At 40.6% G+C, this 17,752-nt stretch overlaps 1 protein-coding gene across 2 annotated transcripts in view; it reads right to left on the bottom strand.

Annotated features, from left to right (window-relative positions):
* jupa (junction plakoglobin a) overlaps window positions 1–17,752 on the bottom strand; it is a 44,553-nt gene that overhangs the window by 7,652 nt on the left and 19,149 nt on the right. For both annotated transcript variants that reach the window (XM_060941708.1, XM_060941707.1), the window contains exons 4-12: window positions 16,122–16,375; window positions 15,293–15,531; window positions 11,516–11,717; window positions 6,283–6,427; window positions 5,718–5,821; window positions 4,337–4,675; window positions 3,722–3,874; window positions 3,388–3,507; window positions 3,057–3,207 (exon numbers count right to left, since the gene is read on the bottom strand). In XM_060941708.1, coding sequence (XP_060797691.1) covers window positions 3,057–3,207; window positions 3,388–3,507; window positions 3,722–3,874; window positions 4,337–4,675; window positions 5,718–5,821; window positions 6,283–6,427; window positions 11,516–11,717; window positions 15,293–15,531; window positions 16,122–16,375 — 1,707 coding nt within the window. The remainder of the gene's footprint in view (window positions 1–3,056; window positions 3,208–3,387; window positions 3,508–3,721; window positions 3,875–4,336; window positions 4,676–5,717; window positions 5,822–6,282; window positions 6,428–11,515; window positions 11,718–15,292; window positions 15,532–16,121; window positions 16,376–17,752) is intronic.

Raw genomic sequence — 17,752 nt, 5'->3', positions numbered from 1 at the left:
GTCTGAAAAAACCAGGGCGGGGCCCAGGGGCTAATGATTTTTGGCTATTTATTTATTTATTTTCTTTATTATTAGATAGGGAGATTATTATTAGACAGGGAGATTATTAGACAGGGAGATTATTATTAGACAGGGAGATTATTATTATTAGACAGGGAGATTATTTTGTGTAATCTGAGCTGAAGTGGGTTTTGTACTTTGGTTTTTGGGGTGCGCGCGCGCTCTCTCTGCCATGCCGATCCTGTAGGCTGCACTGACTCAGCTGAAAACTCCGGTCCTCGAGAAAAGAGATAAAAGCCCGCCCACACTGAAAGCTGATTGGGTTACTCAGCAAAATAAGCCAATCAGGATGCTCTTTGTCTGGCATGCGCTACATGAACAGGCACACAGTCTCCCTCGCGCGCGCACATTCTAAGATGCGTGATGCAGACCTTAATGTTGCGCGCGCACGCTCAAAAACGATCATGTTGGCCTGAAAAAGTCGGAAATCCGCCGATCGGCGGAAAATTCTCATCCCTGCAAAGACATGCAGGTTAGGTTAACTGGTGACTCTAAATTGACCGTAGGTGTGAATGTGAGTGTGAATGGTTGTCTGTGTCTGTGTCAGCCCTGGCGACTTGTCCAGGGTGTACCCCGCCTTTCGCCCGTAGTCAGCTGGGATAGGCTCCAGCTTGCCTGCGACCCTGTAGAACAGGATAAAGCGGCTAGAGATAATGAGGTGAATAAGATGATTTTGTGCAGAATCCACCTTACAGCTCCTTGTGAATTAGGTGTTACAATAGAAAACTACTGCATACTAGAATAAGTGCGTTAATATCAACAAATTATTTAAATTACATCCGCAAGGTTTCTGCAGGCTTGAACAAGTTCAATTTAAGACTTTTTAAGACCATAACAGGTTAAATTTAAGACTTACGCCGCACAAAAAAAAAAAAAAACTGGGAGAGCCTGAATTACTTTCGAAATAAAATTTATCATCATTCACCAATGAACTCATTACATCCCTAGGGTGCGCTCTTGCATTAATGAGGAACTAAGTTGCAGTGGAGCCAAAAACATCCCGCAAATCACTTGAGGATGAGGCGTTCGATTCCGTACGGTTTGTGCGTTGTAACGTTACAGTTTGCATGGAGTTAGCTGATACACCATCTCGAGATGTGCTTGGACCTGACAACGGTCAACAAAATTGAGTGACGGCATGCGATTGTTGCAGACTTTTATGGGCAGCCTGGTGCTTCTCCGCTTTCGTGTGCGATTCCGGTGCCTTTACACCCAGGGTACCGAGTTTGAGTGTTCTTTTGCACAATGTGCAGTACGCCTCAAATGGATTGTTTGGTACATGTTTTAACCAGTCTACGAAATCACTGCATTCAAGCCAGCAGTCGTTAAACTTGCATTTGCCCATTTTGCTACAAACCGTGACAATCTCCCTCGCTTCTTTTAGGCTCTACTGTCCAAATGCGTGCGTGCCATGCCCTGTGCATCACCATGCCAACCGGGCTAGACGCCGGATTCCACTGTGTCTCATTTGTAGTTTGCAGCGTAGCCTACTGATACTAAGTAGGCCTTGCCTATATGACTAATTATGAATATCACCAACACATTTAACAAAAAAAATGGACGTAAGGATTTAAGACTTCACAAAATTGCATTTCAGACCTACAATGCAAAATATGCTCGTATTTTAGACTTTTTAAGGCCTTAAAGCTGGGGTTTGAGATTTTGGAATAACGGTTCCTGCAAGCCATATTTTGAAAAGAAACACGCCCGCCCTCGCCATGCTCCCACCCCCCGCGTCTCCACCCCTCCTCCCCCTTATAAAGCCTGAGAAAATCAGCCTTTATAATGGGTGTCTATTGTGTTACACACCAGTGGAGCAGAATGTAGAGAGCTTGGAAAAATAGCTCAAACTTTCTCATTTAAACTGTGTTTTCAGCCACAATTTTCACTCCACACACAATTTTCTCAAAAGTAGTAGCCACACTTGTCCTGATTCACACAATGTGTCTACCTACACGATAGGACTTGTAGTTTTTGAATAAGAAGCCTGAAAGTGAAGAGAGGACAGCCGCGCAGCCCCATAGACTGCCATTATAAACTTGGCAGAAAAGTCATTCGTTTTTAACTCGCTCTAGTGACCTCATTTTTTACACTACAGACAAAAAAATTACATCAGTGTGTTCAGGAGAGCCTTGGCGCTTACTGTGAAAGAATTTTGTGAATATCTCCTTCCGTTTTCGTGTAAATCCCTGTTGTTTGGAGGGAGCGCACTGAGAAAATCCTGCGCTCTGTGTGACACTCTGCTCGCTCTCTCACACACACAGAAGGGACGGGCTGCTCGCGGGCTTCAGTCTGATTGACGTGTCAGTATCCAATCATTTTGAGGTGGTACCTCGATATGATTGGATGGCGTTTTTCCTTTATTTTACACTGTAGACTGGATTAAAATATTTCGTTTTTGGGTCAAACCTTCTATTGTACTGCTTGCAACATGGGTGTGAGGAGCTTTTTAAGCAATATGGTAAAAATACTCCTGAAAAAAATCTCATACCCCACCTTTAAATTAGGATTATCAAATTTTAGACTTTTTTGGGGGGGCTTTTTTCACCTCTATTGGATAGGACAGTGCAGAGACAGGAAACAAGCTGGAGAGAGAGAGACGGGGAGGGATCGGGAAACGACCCCGGGTCGGAACCGAACCCGGGTCCCCGGATCCATGGCACGGCGCCCCAGTCGACCGAGCCACGGTGCCCCCAAATTTTAGACTTTTTAAGACTCCGCGGAAACCCTGATCTGACAATTGTCAAATTCATGCAGTTATAGAAAATTATTTTTTTAAAATAAAAATCCTTTCTGAAACAAGAGTCAAGAATACAAGAGCACTGTGATATAGCCATTTACAAATTCTTGCCAGTTAAAGCAAGAAATTTTTGTATGGTATTTTGAAACCAAGCATAGTCTGGTGAAAGTCTCATGAAAATCATAATTTCCTAAAAAGTCAAATCCATCTAAGCAGGGAATTTCCATTATATGATATTTATTCGCATCTTGCATACCAATGCCCTCGTTGTTGGAGTGCAGCAGTTCCATGAGGGGGCTAGAAGCTCCCTCGTTGTCAATTAACACGGCTGCTTGTTTATCCACCGCCAGCTCACAGAGCACACCAGCAGCTACCCGCTTTATGTTATCCCCTGGGGAGTAGAGCAACTGGAGAGAGAGAGAGAGAGAGAGAGAGAGAGAGAGAGAGAGAGAGAGAGAGAGAGATGCACGCACACACACACTGACTTAGGTGACACAGCCACACACATTCCTTAGAGTATTATGTTCACCAAGTAGATATCTATAATGCCATCTACACAGAACAGAAGAAATGTTTGTGATGTTAACCTGCACAAACAGTGGAATGGTATTCAACTCGATGATGAGGCTTCTATTCACAGGATCTCTGGCCAAGATGTGCAGTGCTCCTGTGCATCCTTCCACAATCTCCTCCATTCTCACACCATCCTAAGAGAAGACGAGAAATGAGATGATGTGAAATAAGACCTGGAAACTAGAATGACAGTGTTTGTGAGTCAAATAAATAAATCATTGGGTGATAAGTAAAGAGTAATGTTACTGGGCTCCCGTGTGCTTATGGTTACATGCATACTACCCGATCCACAACAGTTTCAGCGCAGTGTTAGTTACTGCGAGTATGGCTCAACGAGTCATAGCCAACCTGGTAAGTTTGCTGGCTGCTTGAGCCGTGCTTCTGAGCATCCTGGTGGGCATTTTTTAGCAGATTGACCAGTTTGTTAATAGCATCAGCATCTCTGAGACAGGGCTGATTCGGTGGGCTCAGTGCCAAGTTACGGATCAGGCCAACCACAGCCTAAAAACAGAAGATAAAAAGTAGCTTTGATTCAGTTACATTTACCACTGTGACCCATATTACCTGTCTCGCTAAAATACTTTATCTTAATTCTTTAGAAATTTCAGGACCTTAGCTACAAAATCTCAACACTACCTCTGGTCACAGCAAGTGTGAAATATAAAAAAGGTGAAAACCATTTTAGTTTCTGCTGTAAATCTTACTACCAACACAAAACCAATCTTCTGATTGTGATGAGACAGTATCTTTCAGATATTTCTTTTGATAAAAGAATTTATTTGCTGGTCTAGTTCCTGCACTTTATCTACCACACACACTTTATACAACCATGCCGAATTTCACAGACAAATGGAAAGTGATGTATAAATTATAAACTAAATAAAACCTCACTACCCTAATGCTAGCTAAAAGATGGTCACTTTAACTAATAAATGCTTCCTCCATCTTTCACTTCTTTTTCACCTTGACAACAGGCCAGTAGTATGGCCTGTTGAGCAGTTTGACGATGGGCGGGATGCCATAGTGCAAGCGCACGGCATTCTGTGCTAGCTCAGCATCCTGGTGGCGGCTGGTCAGGTGGCGTAGGGCACAGGTGGCAGGCTCAGTCACATCCTCCTTATCTCCAGCACGCAGCAGCGTATGGATCAGAGCCTCCACACCATTTTCCTGGCATACAAATGTCTTGTTACGGGCATTATTGCATGTCAGATTCGACAGGGTGCCCGAGATGCAAGCCAGCATGTTTAGATCATCAGTCGCCAGGAGGCTGATCAAAACCTGCAGCAGCCCTTCCAGGCCATCCTGCATGCAGAGGCAGACACAGACAACAATTAAATTCCAATGATGGTGTGTATTGATTAAAACAGGAATGATTCAGGACGGAAACAGAGGTGTAGAGAGAACAAGATGTTGCGTCTGCATGTCTTAAAGGAGAACTGAAGACAAATTTTATCAAAATTCTATTTCTCATTTTATTAAATATCGGAATGCATGGTTGATCGCTATTTTGTCGCTGCTATAGCAAGTTATGAGTGTTTGAAATACGCTATGTAATACATCAGTCCATATGTCAAAGCAATGGCCGTAAACAAGATTCGTCGAGACCTGTGTGAGACATCGTAGGACGGAAGTAAAACGTACCGCGGAAATCAAAGTGACCGACATCTGCCAACATTGCACGCACCCTCTTTCGAATGCTGATGTAATCAAGCTGGAAGTTGTGTTTGTTTTGATGGTGATCAGGAAAGTTTGAAAAAAAAGTAGGCAGTAATAGTCATTTAAACTCGTTTTTGTGCAATATTTCGTTTGGAAAACAGTTTTCAAAATGGCGGCACTGACACCTGGCTGACACTTGACGTTTCGAAGTCTCGCACAAGTCTCGTGAAGATTGCGCGGATAAGCGACGCCTGCCGTGGACCAAACGAACTAAATTCAACATGGCTAAAACCGAATAGGCCGATAAGTATAATATTTAATTGCAATTAGCTGCCAATACGAGTCACGATACAAGGTTACTAAAACTGAAAACGTCATTGAATAACACGTTAAGAAATAAAGCAAGTTTAAAAATGACTTCAGTTCCCCTTTAAGGTCATGTATTTAACAAAAATATAAAAGTGATGCATCTTTCCATTCTGTAGGTCATAAGGGTGAAATCCAAATCAGAAAAATTTCAGAAGTTTAAAATTGTGGATACCTTTGATCATATTCAAAATATACCTTTTTGCTGTTTTTTTTTTGGACTGACCCATATGCATACAAAAATTAAGGTTAAATTAAACAGGCTTATTAGCCATTAAACCACTACAGCAGACTGTAAGAAATTTGAAGTAATTACACAGACCTGTTTGGTGGCAGCATCAGACAGGTTTCTCAGAGTCCACAGACAGTTCTGTGCCAGCCGCTGGCTAGGGCCAGTCACGTGCTTCCCCAGAAACTGCATTCCACCTGTGTGTGTGTGAGAGAGAGAGAGAGAGAGAGAGAGAGAGAGAGAGAGAGAGAGAGAGAGAAGGGGTGATCGGGTCAGAAGGAAACAGAAATAAAGGGGAAAGCAGAGCAAAAAAGGAAGCCACATGGTATTTAATTACACATACCATCAACACCACCAGCAGATTATTTTGTCAAAGTCCAATTCCTGCTTCCTCCAACATCAAAGACTTCGGTTGTAGTGACAAATTAATGACAAGACACTGGCTACATACTATAGCAGTAACTGAGCGTCAAAAACGGATGCTGCAAAATTTCACTTTTACTTTCTGGATGTGCCACAAAGAGGGAAAGTAAAAGTGGACAAAACAGCAATAAAGACAGGCTGAAAGAGAAAGATCCAGTGTTCTCACAGAGCCTGCGAGTCCCTGGAGATTGATTGTCTTGCTAAAAGAGCAGTGGGTCCCTCAGCTCTCACTTACCAGCCTCTACGATGGCCGGCTTGTTGCTAGGACACACAGACAGCACTTTCAGTACGCGGCTGGTGGTCCACAGCAACTTCTCATAGTTTTGGGTCCTCAAGATCTGCACCAAGGCTTCGGGCCCACCGTTAGCCAGAATTATTAACTGCAAGACACACCAGAGAAATTACATGGTTTATATGTGGATATTACATTACAGTACCATTTAACATGGTTTTTCTTCATTTGTATTAATTAAAAAAAATTCATGTCTTAAAAAGTAAAGATGGATGTCGTTTCTCTTTACTTTCTTGAGCGGTTCTTGACATAATATGGATTAGTACAGTTGTGGTGTGGAATGGGGCTATTTACTGTATTTATCACTTAATATTTACTGTTTGATCTCAAACGCATTCAGAAGGCAAGAAATTGCACCAATTACCTTCTGATGAGGCACACCTGTTAATTGAAACGCATTCCAGGTGACTACCTCATGAAGCTGATTAAGATGATGCCAATAGTGTGCAAAGCGTCATGGTAAATGCTAGTTACTTTGAAGAATCTAAAATATGAAGCATATCGGGTTGTTTACGTTATTTCATAGTTTTGATGTCTTCAGTATTGTTCTACAACGTAGAAAATGGTCAAGATACAGAACAAGAGTGCTCCGAGAGCACAATATCCCCCGCTGGCAACTAGATCTATGCTTAATACACCCTCATGAAATTGTCAAAGTCTGGTAATCGAGGGCCATAACTCTGGTAAAATGCGACTGAATTGAATGAAATTACAATACGCGCATTACAGACATATAACAAAGAATCCTGTCAAGTTTCATGAAATTCCTCCAAAAATTGAGAGAGTTGATTTCAGAAAGCAAGCACACCTTGATGAAATTGTCAAAGTTTGTTAATAATCAAGGGCATAACTCTGGTAAAATTTGCCCAAATTAAACAAAATTTCAATGTGTGTATAACTGTCATATAACAAAGCCTTTTGTCAAGTTTGGTGAAATTCTTCGAAAAATTGAGAGGAGTTGATTTCAGAAGAACGTACACCCTCATGAAATTGTCAAGTACAAGTTATTTAAATCAAGGGTCAAAACTCTGGTAAAAATTTCCACAAACGAAATTAAATTGCAATATCTGTATTATAGTCATATAACAAGGCCTTTTGCCAAGCTTCAAGAAATTCGTCCAAAAATTGTCAGAGGAGTTGATGTCAGAAGGCGAGCACACCTTCATGAAAATTGTGAAAGTACAAGATTGTTAATCAAGGACACAACTCTGGTAAAATGCAACTGAATTGAAGAAAATATTCGTACTACAGACATATAACAAGGCCTTTTGCCAAGTTTGGTGAAAATTCCTCCAAAAATTGTGAGGGGGATGATTTCAGAAGGAAAACACACTCATGAAATTGTCAAAGTATAATTTTGTTAATCAAGAGCTGTAACTGGTAAAATGTGACCCAATTCAACAAAATTACAATCTGCACATTACCGACATAATGCCTTGTCAAGTTTCGTGAAATCCCTCCAAAAATTGAGAGAGGAGTCAATTTCAGAAGGTGCGTACCCTTTCGTGGGACAGACGGACGGACAGACAATCACCACGGCAATCCCCCCTTCGGGCCTTTCGGCCAGTGGGGGATAAAAACCCATGAATGAGTAGGGGTGTCCAAACTTTTGACTGGTACTGTGCATTCATTCATACATTCATACCATACGAGTGTTTTACTAGGAAATACACCACTTGTATTTTTCATGCAAACTACATCCAAGACATGGAATAACATTTTTGACAATATCTTCATTCGTGAGGAAATCGATGGATTGTTTTGATAAATTTGGACATTTTGTTTGTGAATGTGTCTATAATAATAATAATAATAATAATAATAATAATAATAATAATAAAAATCACACGTTGGCTTGAAGATATAAAAGTTTATCTTCATGGTGGAAAAACTAATTTTTCATCTGAAATACATCTCGGATCCGAGTTACATATTTAAATAATACTGGCTGGCTTCGAGTGGTAGATCAGATATATTCCATTCAGCGAGCATGATATTGAACCAATATATTCCATTCAGTTACTTGATATACCACCAAAAAAAAAGCCCCACCCAATATTTTTATTAACATACACATTCAATGGATCAATTTTAGAGTTTACAAAAAATTAAGAACAGGGGTGTAACTTAATATTGAATGCTGATTCTGATTGAATGTAATTCAATGTTGTGTCAATCCAATGTACTGTACAAAGTCAAAGTTCTAACAATAAAAATGGTACGAGTCCAAAAAACCTGAACAACCACTAACTTGTATACAAGCTATATCCAAGTAGACAGTTCAAGTTCAAAGTTACTTTTGGTCAGAGTTAACTGCTCCATTGCAGTTGTTCAAAACAAAAGGGCTTTGCTAAGTGAAGTCTACGAGTGAAGTCCTCTTGTAAAAGTCTCCATCACTTTTCCTCACCTCCAAGTAGAACTTTGACAATATTTCTGCTGTTGCTCTCTCTTCCAGTTTTTCGATGTCTGTTGGTATGTTTTTCTCTTGTAAACATGCGTGAAGAATATCCAGGGAAGTTTTTGTAGCCTTTCAGATGTTCAGCACATCTCTCTCTTTCAAAATTCTCCCCAAATCTTCAGCTTTAGTAAAGCAAACCTCGCGGCCATGTTTGCGTACAAACTGCTAGTCACTTGCTAGCACAGAAGTTTTACATCTCCGACATGTCTCTTTCAGGTTTTTCGGCATCTATTGGTACGTTTTTCTCTTGTAAATATGCATGAAGAATATCAGGGATGAGAGTGCATGTTGAGAAAAAAAAATCTGAAAAGTTTAAGGGGGGGGGGGGGGGCCGGCCCGCAGATCCCCAGTGGGGTCCAGGGGCAACGTCTCGGTGAGGGACCAGGGGGCGAAGCTGACGGATTTTGGCGATTTAAACACCCAAAACCCTTTAATTTTAGCAATGAAATATATGTATGTATTTTTCTCGAAGTTGATATCCCAATTCAACATGCCATCAACTGAAACTTTTGTATCATGACAAGTGTTCTTTCTTAAATATCATATCACACCTTGTTTGACTTTTTCAGCATGTTCAGTGCAACCTTTTAGGTTTTGGAACAATAGACCCATAAATCAGGGATGAGAATGAAAAATATTTTAAAAATCTGAAAAAACCGGGGCGGGGCCCAGGGCCCATGGGGCTAATGATTTTTGGCTTTTTTTTTTTTTACCCCAAAACCATTAATTTTATCAGCAAAAATCTGCAATTTATTTGGAAATAAATTTCCCTTCTTGGTGGACTCCCAGGTGAAAATGATTAATATGGTACACGAGACTTGTTTTTAATCAATTCACATTTGATGATTTCAAAAAAAATCAATGCACCTTTTAATATAAACGAGCTCTACGGTATTCTATTTCTGCATTTTTGCTATTCATGTCTTTGAATACTCTAATCCTTTAAAATGAAGTGCAAACCAGAAAAAAGTTCTATCATATAATTCTCTTAAGCTTTCTTCTGATGTTATCATGGTAGCAGGAGGCCTTGCATATTAAGCAGGCAGCATTCAACATCACTCATCACTTCCCTTTCAACTGTTGTGTGAACTAACTAGATTTTATCTGGACAGGATGTTGTGTAATGTAATACAGATACCATATGGTCAATTTGAAGATCAAGATGGTGATTTTGAATTAAAGAACAGGCATGTACAATGGGCATTACATACTGGAAATTTTTTTTAAATCAAAAACTATAAGTTCATCTCGGCCTAAAGTTTGGGCAGACGCTCCCGCGCGGCACATGCTAGCAATTCCCCCCCCCATCCCCGTATGAAATGAGCAATAAGTAGGAGAGTTATACATGCTATCATACTTAAAATTTCATCAGAAATATAGATATGATACTATGATTCTCCCCAACATGCTACATTAGATAAGCTAACCCCATTTATAAAAAGATACACACTTATATGAGACATGTAATTGATATTTTTTGGGGCGCGCGCTCTCTCTCTCTGCCATGCCGATCCTGTAGGCTGCACTGACTCAATACAACTGAAAACTCCGGTCCTCGAGAAAAGAGATAAAAGCCCGCCCACACTGAAAGCTGATTGGCTTATTTTGCTGAGTAACCCAATCAAGATGCTCTTTGTCTGGCATGCACGACATGAACAGGCACACAGGCAGTGTTGCCAGATTGGGTGGTTTTAAGTGCATTTTGGCGGGTTTTGAACATATTTTGGGCTGGAAAACGTCAGCAGTATCTGGCAACACTGCACACAGTCTCCCTCGCGCACCCCCTCACGCACGCACATTCTAAGATGCGTGATGCAGACCTTAATGTTGTGCGCGCACGCTCTTGCTCGCTTCTATCAATATGCAGGAGACTCCCGGAACTTCCGGGAGACTTGGGATGTCTGCGTTATAAGGTGACCACAGATCGTTAATCATACCACCCCCCCCAAAAAAAAATTCTCAACGGATTTACATCGATCTCAAAAACGATCATTTTGGTCTGAAAAAGTCGGAAATCCGCCAATCGGCGGAAAATTCTCATCCCTGGAATATACAAGAAAAAGTTTTGGTAGCCTTTCAGGTGTTCAGCGCGTATTTAGTTTCAGTTTATTTATTTAGCGCTTAAAACTAGCACTGGATCTTCTCTCTTTCCCAGCCGACAAAGAAATGATTGTGCGCATGCATGGCAGAAAAGTTGTGTCACTGGATCTTTGCATGAGCTCTGACGCGGGACGTCGTGTTGTCTTGACAATGTGCAATATTATAACACTACTGCACACTCATTCTCCATTGGGGAGAATGGCGTAATACATGGAGGATAAGCGATATGATAATATTGCATGCCATCAATAAACCTGCTACAAGGGAATAGAATGCATGTTATTCCATGGAAAAAGTGGCCTGCGTGTATAATAATTCCCGATATTTCACTCCGATGACATCACTCCCCGGGTTTTCCCGCTGACTTGACGCACATTGTCAAAATGGTGAACTGGTTCAAAATTAAAATTATTTTGATTAACTTGTGTATTTTTTTGTGGATGTGTCCATATAATATAAAGAACATTACACAGTGGCGTGAAGATATGAAATTCATCTTCTCATGTTAAATATTTTCACTGTTTGCTCACTCAGGAATATATTCACCACTCAAAGATAAACTTCACATCTTTGTGCCACCGTGCCATATCCTCCAGGTACATTCACATACACACATACCTTGCTCTCCTGGTTGCCAAAGGAAAGAAGCTGAAGGCAATCTGTGGTAATGGCCAGAAACTTGGGATTGTTTTTCTTCAGCAGTGGCACCATCCTCTGCAGACCATCAGCCAGACGTACAGCCATCTTGGCCCCCTCCTGGTGTAGGAGCAGGTTGTGGAGTGTGGTGATTGCATAGAACAGCACTGACTCTAAAGGAGAGCTGCAACACACATCACCTGGTTGACATACAGCTTAGTGTAATGGGTTAAGAGGCAAGATAAGGTGTTAATCATGACCGATTCTGAAACTTTCCAAACTTATCAAGTCGAGTTAATTCTTTTAGGGTGTATTCAGACCAGGACAGTTTGATAGTTCACTTGCTTTGGTCCGAACCAAATGTTTTTTTTATTTTTTCATTTTGGTGCGGTTCGCTTTCACACTGTACATTTTAGTAAGCGGACCAAAATCTGTCAACAAAGCCACGTGCCCTGAGGTCGTTCAGCTATTGGTCAGAGACGACACGCACACAAAGCGTTAAGTTCAAAAGTAGTCACGGAGGATAGCGCTGATGAGTGCACATCATGTTGTGACAGTTCTGGCTCTTCACGCAAGTCGCTAGTACCGCCACTTTTTGAAAGAATGTCCCTGATTTTAATGCAGGTCTGACGGAGTTTCTTCACTTTTAGCCGACATTGTTCTGGGGAGCGCGTGAACCCCTTCTTCATTTTCTCACTGAATACAGCAAACACGTCGGCATTTTTGTGTGTTCTCTCCAAAAGCTCAGATATGTGGACATCTGCCCATATATCCACAAGGGTACGCGTTTCTTCCTCGGCCCACGTTTGCCCCCTACTCATTTTTTGTACTCTGTAGTCTAGCCTACCACTGGTCTGAATGACTGAGCGACTGTTGTAAGGTTCCCTTGACAACCGAAACAGTGTTTGCACTTTGCGGTGGAGTGTCAAGACTCTGTTTCCCATAATGCTCGACAAACGACGGAAGCTCCCGAGGTACAAAAAAGCAAAACTGTCGGATTAGGTCCGGTCTGCTTTCACACCTCCAAAAGGTCCGCACCAGGGTTTCTGTGGTCCGGACTGAGTCCGACCTTGCAGCTCGGTCTCGGTCCGCTTGTTTAGTCCGGACCAGAGTTCGGTGGTTTGTATTCAGACCAACCCAAAAGGTCCGGACCAAGGGAAATTTGGTTCGGACCAAACAACGTAGGTGTGAATACGCCCTTAATCTCCCAGTGAAAAAAAAGAAGAGAAATCCAACCTTTAACTTGAAGTAAAATTCTTCAAAGAAAAACTTAAATTTAATAAAATTCCTATAAGCAAAAGGTAACTGAAACATAACTTATTTCCTCTTTTATAATTTACTTTTAGAAGTTCACCTGAATGATTAACTTTTAAACATGCATCTATGACTTCCTGCTTCACTGGGGTATAAATAAGTTTTATAGAGTATATAAAAGGCTACTTACATAAGGGTCCATCTCAGAAACTGGTTTCTCATTTGGGACATTATGCTCAAAAAATAAGTTTTCTAATTTTACTTTTTTTTTGCGCATTTACCCAACACTCAATGTTTTTGTCATGTTTAATAAGAATAAAAGAGAGTATCTTGCTTTATCTGGCCTCCACTGTGGAAAATTTTGATTACAATTCAAATGCTTTTGTAAAATTGATTTACATATAAAATAACTCCATCATGAAGAATTAAAGCCCCTCCTTCACAGATGAGTGAAAATATTGAATAAATTTCCTCTTTTTGATTGCTTGGGTTAAAAATGCCAAGTTATGATGACTGAATTGATTATTCACTTAAATATGAATAATATGATACATTTTGGCGGCACGGTGGTGTAGTGGTTAGCGCTGTCACCTCACAGCAAGAAGGTCCGGGTTCGAGCCCCGTGGCCGGCGAGGGCCTTTCTGTGTGGAGTTTGCATGTTCTCCCCGTGTCCGCGTGGGTTTCCTCTGGGTGCTCTGGTTTCCCCCACAGTCCAAAGACATGCAGGTTAGGTTAACTGGTGACTCTAAATTGAGCGTAGGTGTGAATGTGAGTGTGAATGGTTGTCTGTGTCTATGTGTCAGCCCTGTGATGACCTGGCGACTCGTCCAGGGTGTACCCCGCCTTTCACCCGTAGTCAGCTGGGATAGGCTCCAGCTTGCCTGCGACCCTGTAGAACAGGATAAAGCGGCTAGAGATAATGAGAGGAGATGGTATATTTTGGGTATTTGATATGGCAAAATAGGACGCAACGGAAAAATCAAGAACACACCGGAAAGATGAGAATAACAGCGGTGGTAAAAGAACAGCGACTGTACTGGCTGAAAGTCGCGCGGGTCTCTGCTGCGGTGCGCAAGCAACGGGACATCACTACCGCACCGGACGAAGCGTGAGGCGGGGGTGGGGCAAAACGACTGGCCGTAGGTTCTATCAAAAGTTCGATCTAAATTGACCATGGCTGCAAAATATTGGTCAAAAATACACAAACACTACGAAATATGAAAGTAAGATGAAAAAGAAACATTCTATTGCCTTATACTGCAAGACTAAAACAAAAAACTGTCAAAACTCACCTTTTCAGTGATAACGTCCGAACAGATCACTCGCGTAACAGAAAGACCGCGAATGGAAGCACGATCAACTTTAACTGTTGGGGTGGAAAATTCCATTCTACACATGCAAATTGTTAATGTGTGTCCTTCCCCGCACACAAATAACACGCTACGGTAAAAAATAGACCACAACTCATTTTATAGCTCAGAAATTCATACAAGACCAGCTACCATCGTAACATATTCTGTAAGAAACATATTCTATACCTAACTTTCAGCTTTCATTTTAAAAAACAAAATCACAGATTTATAACTAAATTTTTATACGGCGTAACGATTTTAAGTTCCTACTTTTGGTGAGGTCGTGACCTTGACCCTGAGGCTTTCCGTTTAGATCAAAACACACGATTGTATTGGTTTTGGGTCTGCAGAAAACGGAGTTACGATGGTGATAAAATATTTTGCATGATGTTTTATTACGGTTATGATTATTGTGAGCGCACCGATCCTTAGGTGTATAAAATTACAACTTAAAATATAATATAATAGTGATAACTGTAGACTTTTCAGTGGACTACAACCTTAAGGGAATGCAATGTAGTCGACCATTTATCATGTCCCAGATCAAGCCGCCATTTTTCCACAAATTTGCAGAATTTTTGCCAAATTCTGAATAGAGTATTCACATCAAAGATTTAGTTTTATCTGTATTATTTATTTCATCATTTTATTTAAAATTAAAACCAACATCACCATTCAAAGCCGTATAGTTTATTGACTGAGTATATTTAGTGGGGGACCCCCACAGTACCCAGTTTCTGAGAGACCCATAAACGCAGTATGTTAATAATCAAATTAAGTTTGATAGTTTAGATTGGACTTTTGAAAGATTTTACAAATATAAATCCATCTATTTAAATATTAGCCATCATCTTTAAATATATACACAATAATTGGCTAATTTACTGGAGTAATAGATTCATTTATAATTTCTGAACTGTCCACCCATAGAACACATTTTTATTAAGTCCTATTCCAGTTGACTTTATTTATAACAGTAGGTTGTGATTTCCTGAAACTCTAACAAAATTATGAAGTCCATGACTATGCTTCCTAGACTCCATGTCCAGAGCCATGGACAGTGAATAAGGTCAAATCGGGTATTTGGAATATTTTATACTGTATGTGATGATCTTGTATGTCACAAATCTTCCTACTTGTGCTGCGTTCTCACCCGAGCATGCGCACCAATGCAGGAATGCCCCCTGATTTGAAGATAGCCAGTAAGCCCTCACGCTGATGTGACAGGTTGTGCAGGATGCTGGCAGTGGCACGAGCTGTCTCCATGTCGCTCGTGTTCTGCATGGCCCTCACCACAGCCGCCACCATCTGGGGTGACTGCATCAGAGCACGGCGGGACGCCTCCTTTCGCGTCAGCTGGTTCACAATCTGTGCCGCCTTGTTCACCACCACCTGGACAAAAGTCAGAGGTTAACAGTTCTCTCAGTACGCATGGATTTAATATTTATGTAAAAAAAAAAATTATAATTATATACAAGTTTTGCTTGGATGGTTTCTTTAATTTTGCTCAAAGCAAAAATACTAAAATACCTTTTACGGCGATATCAGAATGCAATTAATAGGCACCAACATTACATTTTCATACCATCACAATAACTTAAATCTTTGTTTTATAATAATATAATCTTGTATTTTGGGAAAAACAAAACAAAACACACGCACTCCATCTTTACCTGCCTCATTGAGCACCATTTGAGCTGAAAAGGAACTGCAGCATCACTTCTGTGTGTTGCTTGGGTTAGATCAAAATACATCTAGGATTTTGAGATAGGATGTGCTCCTGTCTCAAAGACGGGCGAGACAATGCTATTTAACAACTTAAATATGCTGTCTACCTTGCCAGCTGCCTCATGAATGGAAGTGTCTCAATAATTTGCACACTATACAGCTGATTATCAACATTAACATGTTTTCACGACAATCTTAATATCTATTCCATGACAGAGTAAATACCAGTAATTGCAGAAAGCCCTCTTAGGTACCTGGTCATCATCATTGAGCAGTTTAGTGAGTTCAGGAACAGCACGGGTTGCCAACTCGGCATCGTCCTGGTAGTTAATCAGGTGGATGATGGCCGCCTTGAGCATTTGCGAAGGCTCAGCCAGCTTCTGCACGTTGGTCTGCTGGGATAAATCCACCTGGGTGGACAAAACGCTCGTCCCCTCGACCATCGTCTCAGGGAACATGGCCTGCCGCACACGCTGGGATCTAGTCAGGGCGTACTGTGACTCCAGGTCTGAATGAGAGAGTTTGTATATACGGTCAGGAATGGAGATGGGGGAAATGGCTTTGCTTCTTTGTATTGTGCTACTGATTATCAGGTAAAAATTCAAGTTCAATTCAAATTGCTTGAATCTGCTCACTGAATTCAGAATTGAAAGCAGAACATACTTTTTAGAGAACTAAAATGTTTATCCGTTCTTGAGATATTACAAATCAAAGCTTGAATTTTTTTTAAGAAAACTGCCATTATATTTTTTATATATGGGATCAAACGGTTTTTCTTAACTTTTATTTTTCAAGATATTTACATGGAAATTGGCAGGCACATAGATGATCATATACTGAATATAAAGTTTGAAAGAATAGTAAAAACAAATTATGCAAATTACCATTTAATTAGTATTAATTATGCTAATTAGGTAAAACATTAAATCAGTACACTTCAAAGCAGGGTTCTTACACTTTCACCAGTTTTTTTCCATGACTTTTCCAAAACCTTTTACTGAATTTCCATGACCATCGCTGGTTCATCACTGCTCATCACATTTATAGCACAGCCCCCAACACTAGTTTACATAGCAGCCCCCCCTCATGCACAATCACATCATACACATACCTATTTAATGTCACCATTCACAACACTGTTGCCCCCTTTCTTCACACACACCGACAACTACAGTACTGTACCTCATGCCCCTTCACATCACATATGCAAGTACACACCCACAGTCCATGTTTCCCCAAATATCCAGTCCATCTGTCCCAAACCCATAGCCCATGCTCTCAGCAACCCACCCCCTGCCCAGGCCCATAACTTTCTAATTTGTGCATTACAAGCATTTTGGTATTTTGGCACTATGACCCCCCCACATATGCACACAGCCAGACTACTGAAATTTACAGGTGCTTTCACAATAGGCCTATATTGTAATTTAACCATTGCCTAAATGATATCGTAAATGTGGAAATGAAGAGTTACAATTTGAAGACAACATTGAATGTCGATTTATTTCTGTGTTCAATCAGTTTAATCAACAACATTTACATCCAAATCCAGCAAGGTCCTCAAGGCCCTACACTGAATATTAAGCATCGCCTAAATGGCATCATAAAAAATGAAAAGAGAGGGTGAAAATCTGAAAAAAGTGGAATGTCTTTCCATCCCTTTCCTATAAATTTAAGCAAAATAAAATCAATTGTGACATCCAAATTCAGAGAATACACAAGATTAAGAAATGGCTAGGCTAATATGGCTTCACCTATTACAAATTAAGTCTTTTTATCCTTTAAAACGCAAAACTCTTAAGAGTCATAAAACTGAGGTTATTATCCAATCCAATATCTTATTTACCATCTGTACACGCAAAAAAAAAAAACCACGAGAGCTCCA

The sequence above is a fragment of the Neoarius graeffei genome, chromosome 15 (assembly GCF_027579695.1).
Source record: "Neoarius graeffei isolate fNeoGra1 chromosome 15, fNeoGra1.pri, whole genome shotgun sequence".
Lineage (NCBI taxonomy): Eukaryota > Metazoa > Chordata > Actinopteri > Siluriformes > Ariidae > Neoarius > Neoarius graeffei.
Note: the sequence above shows the minus strand (reverse complement) of the source record. Positions and strands in the feature narration are given on the sequence as shown.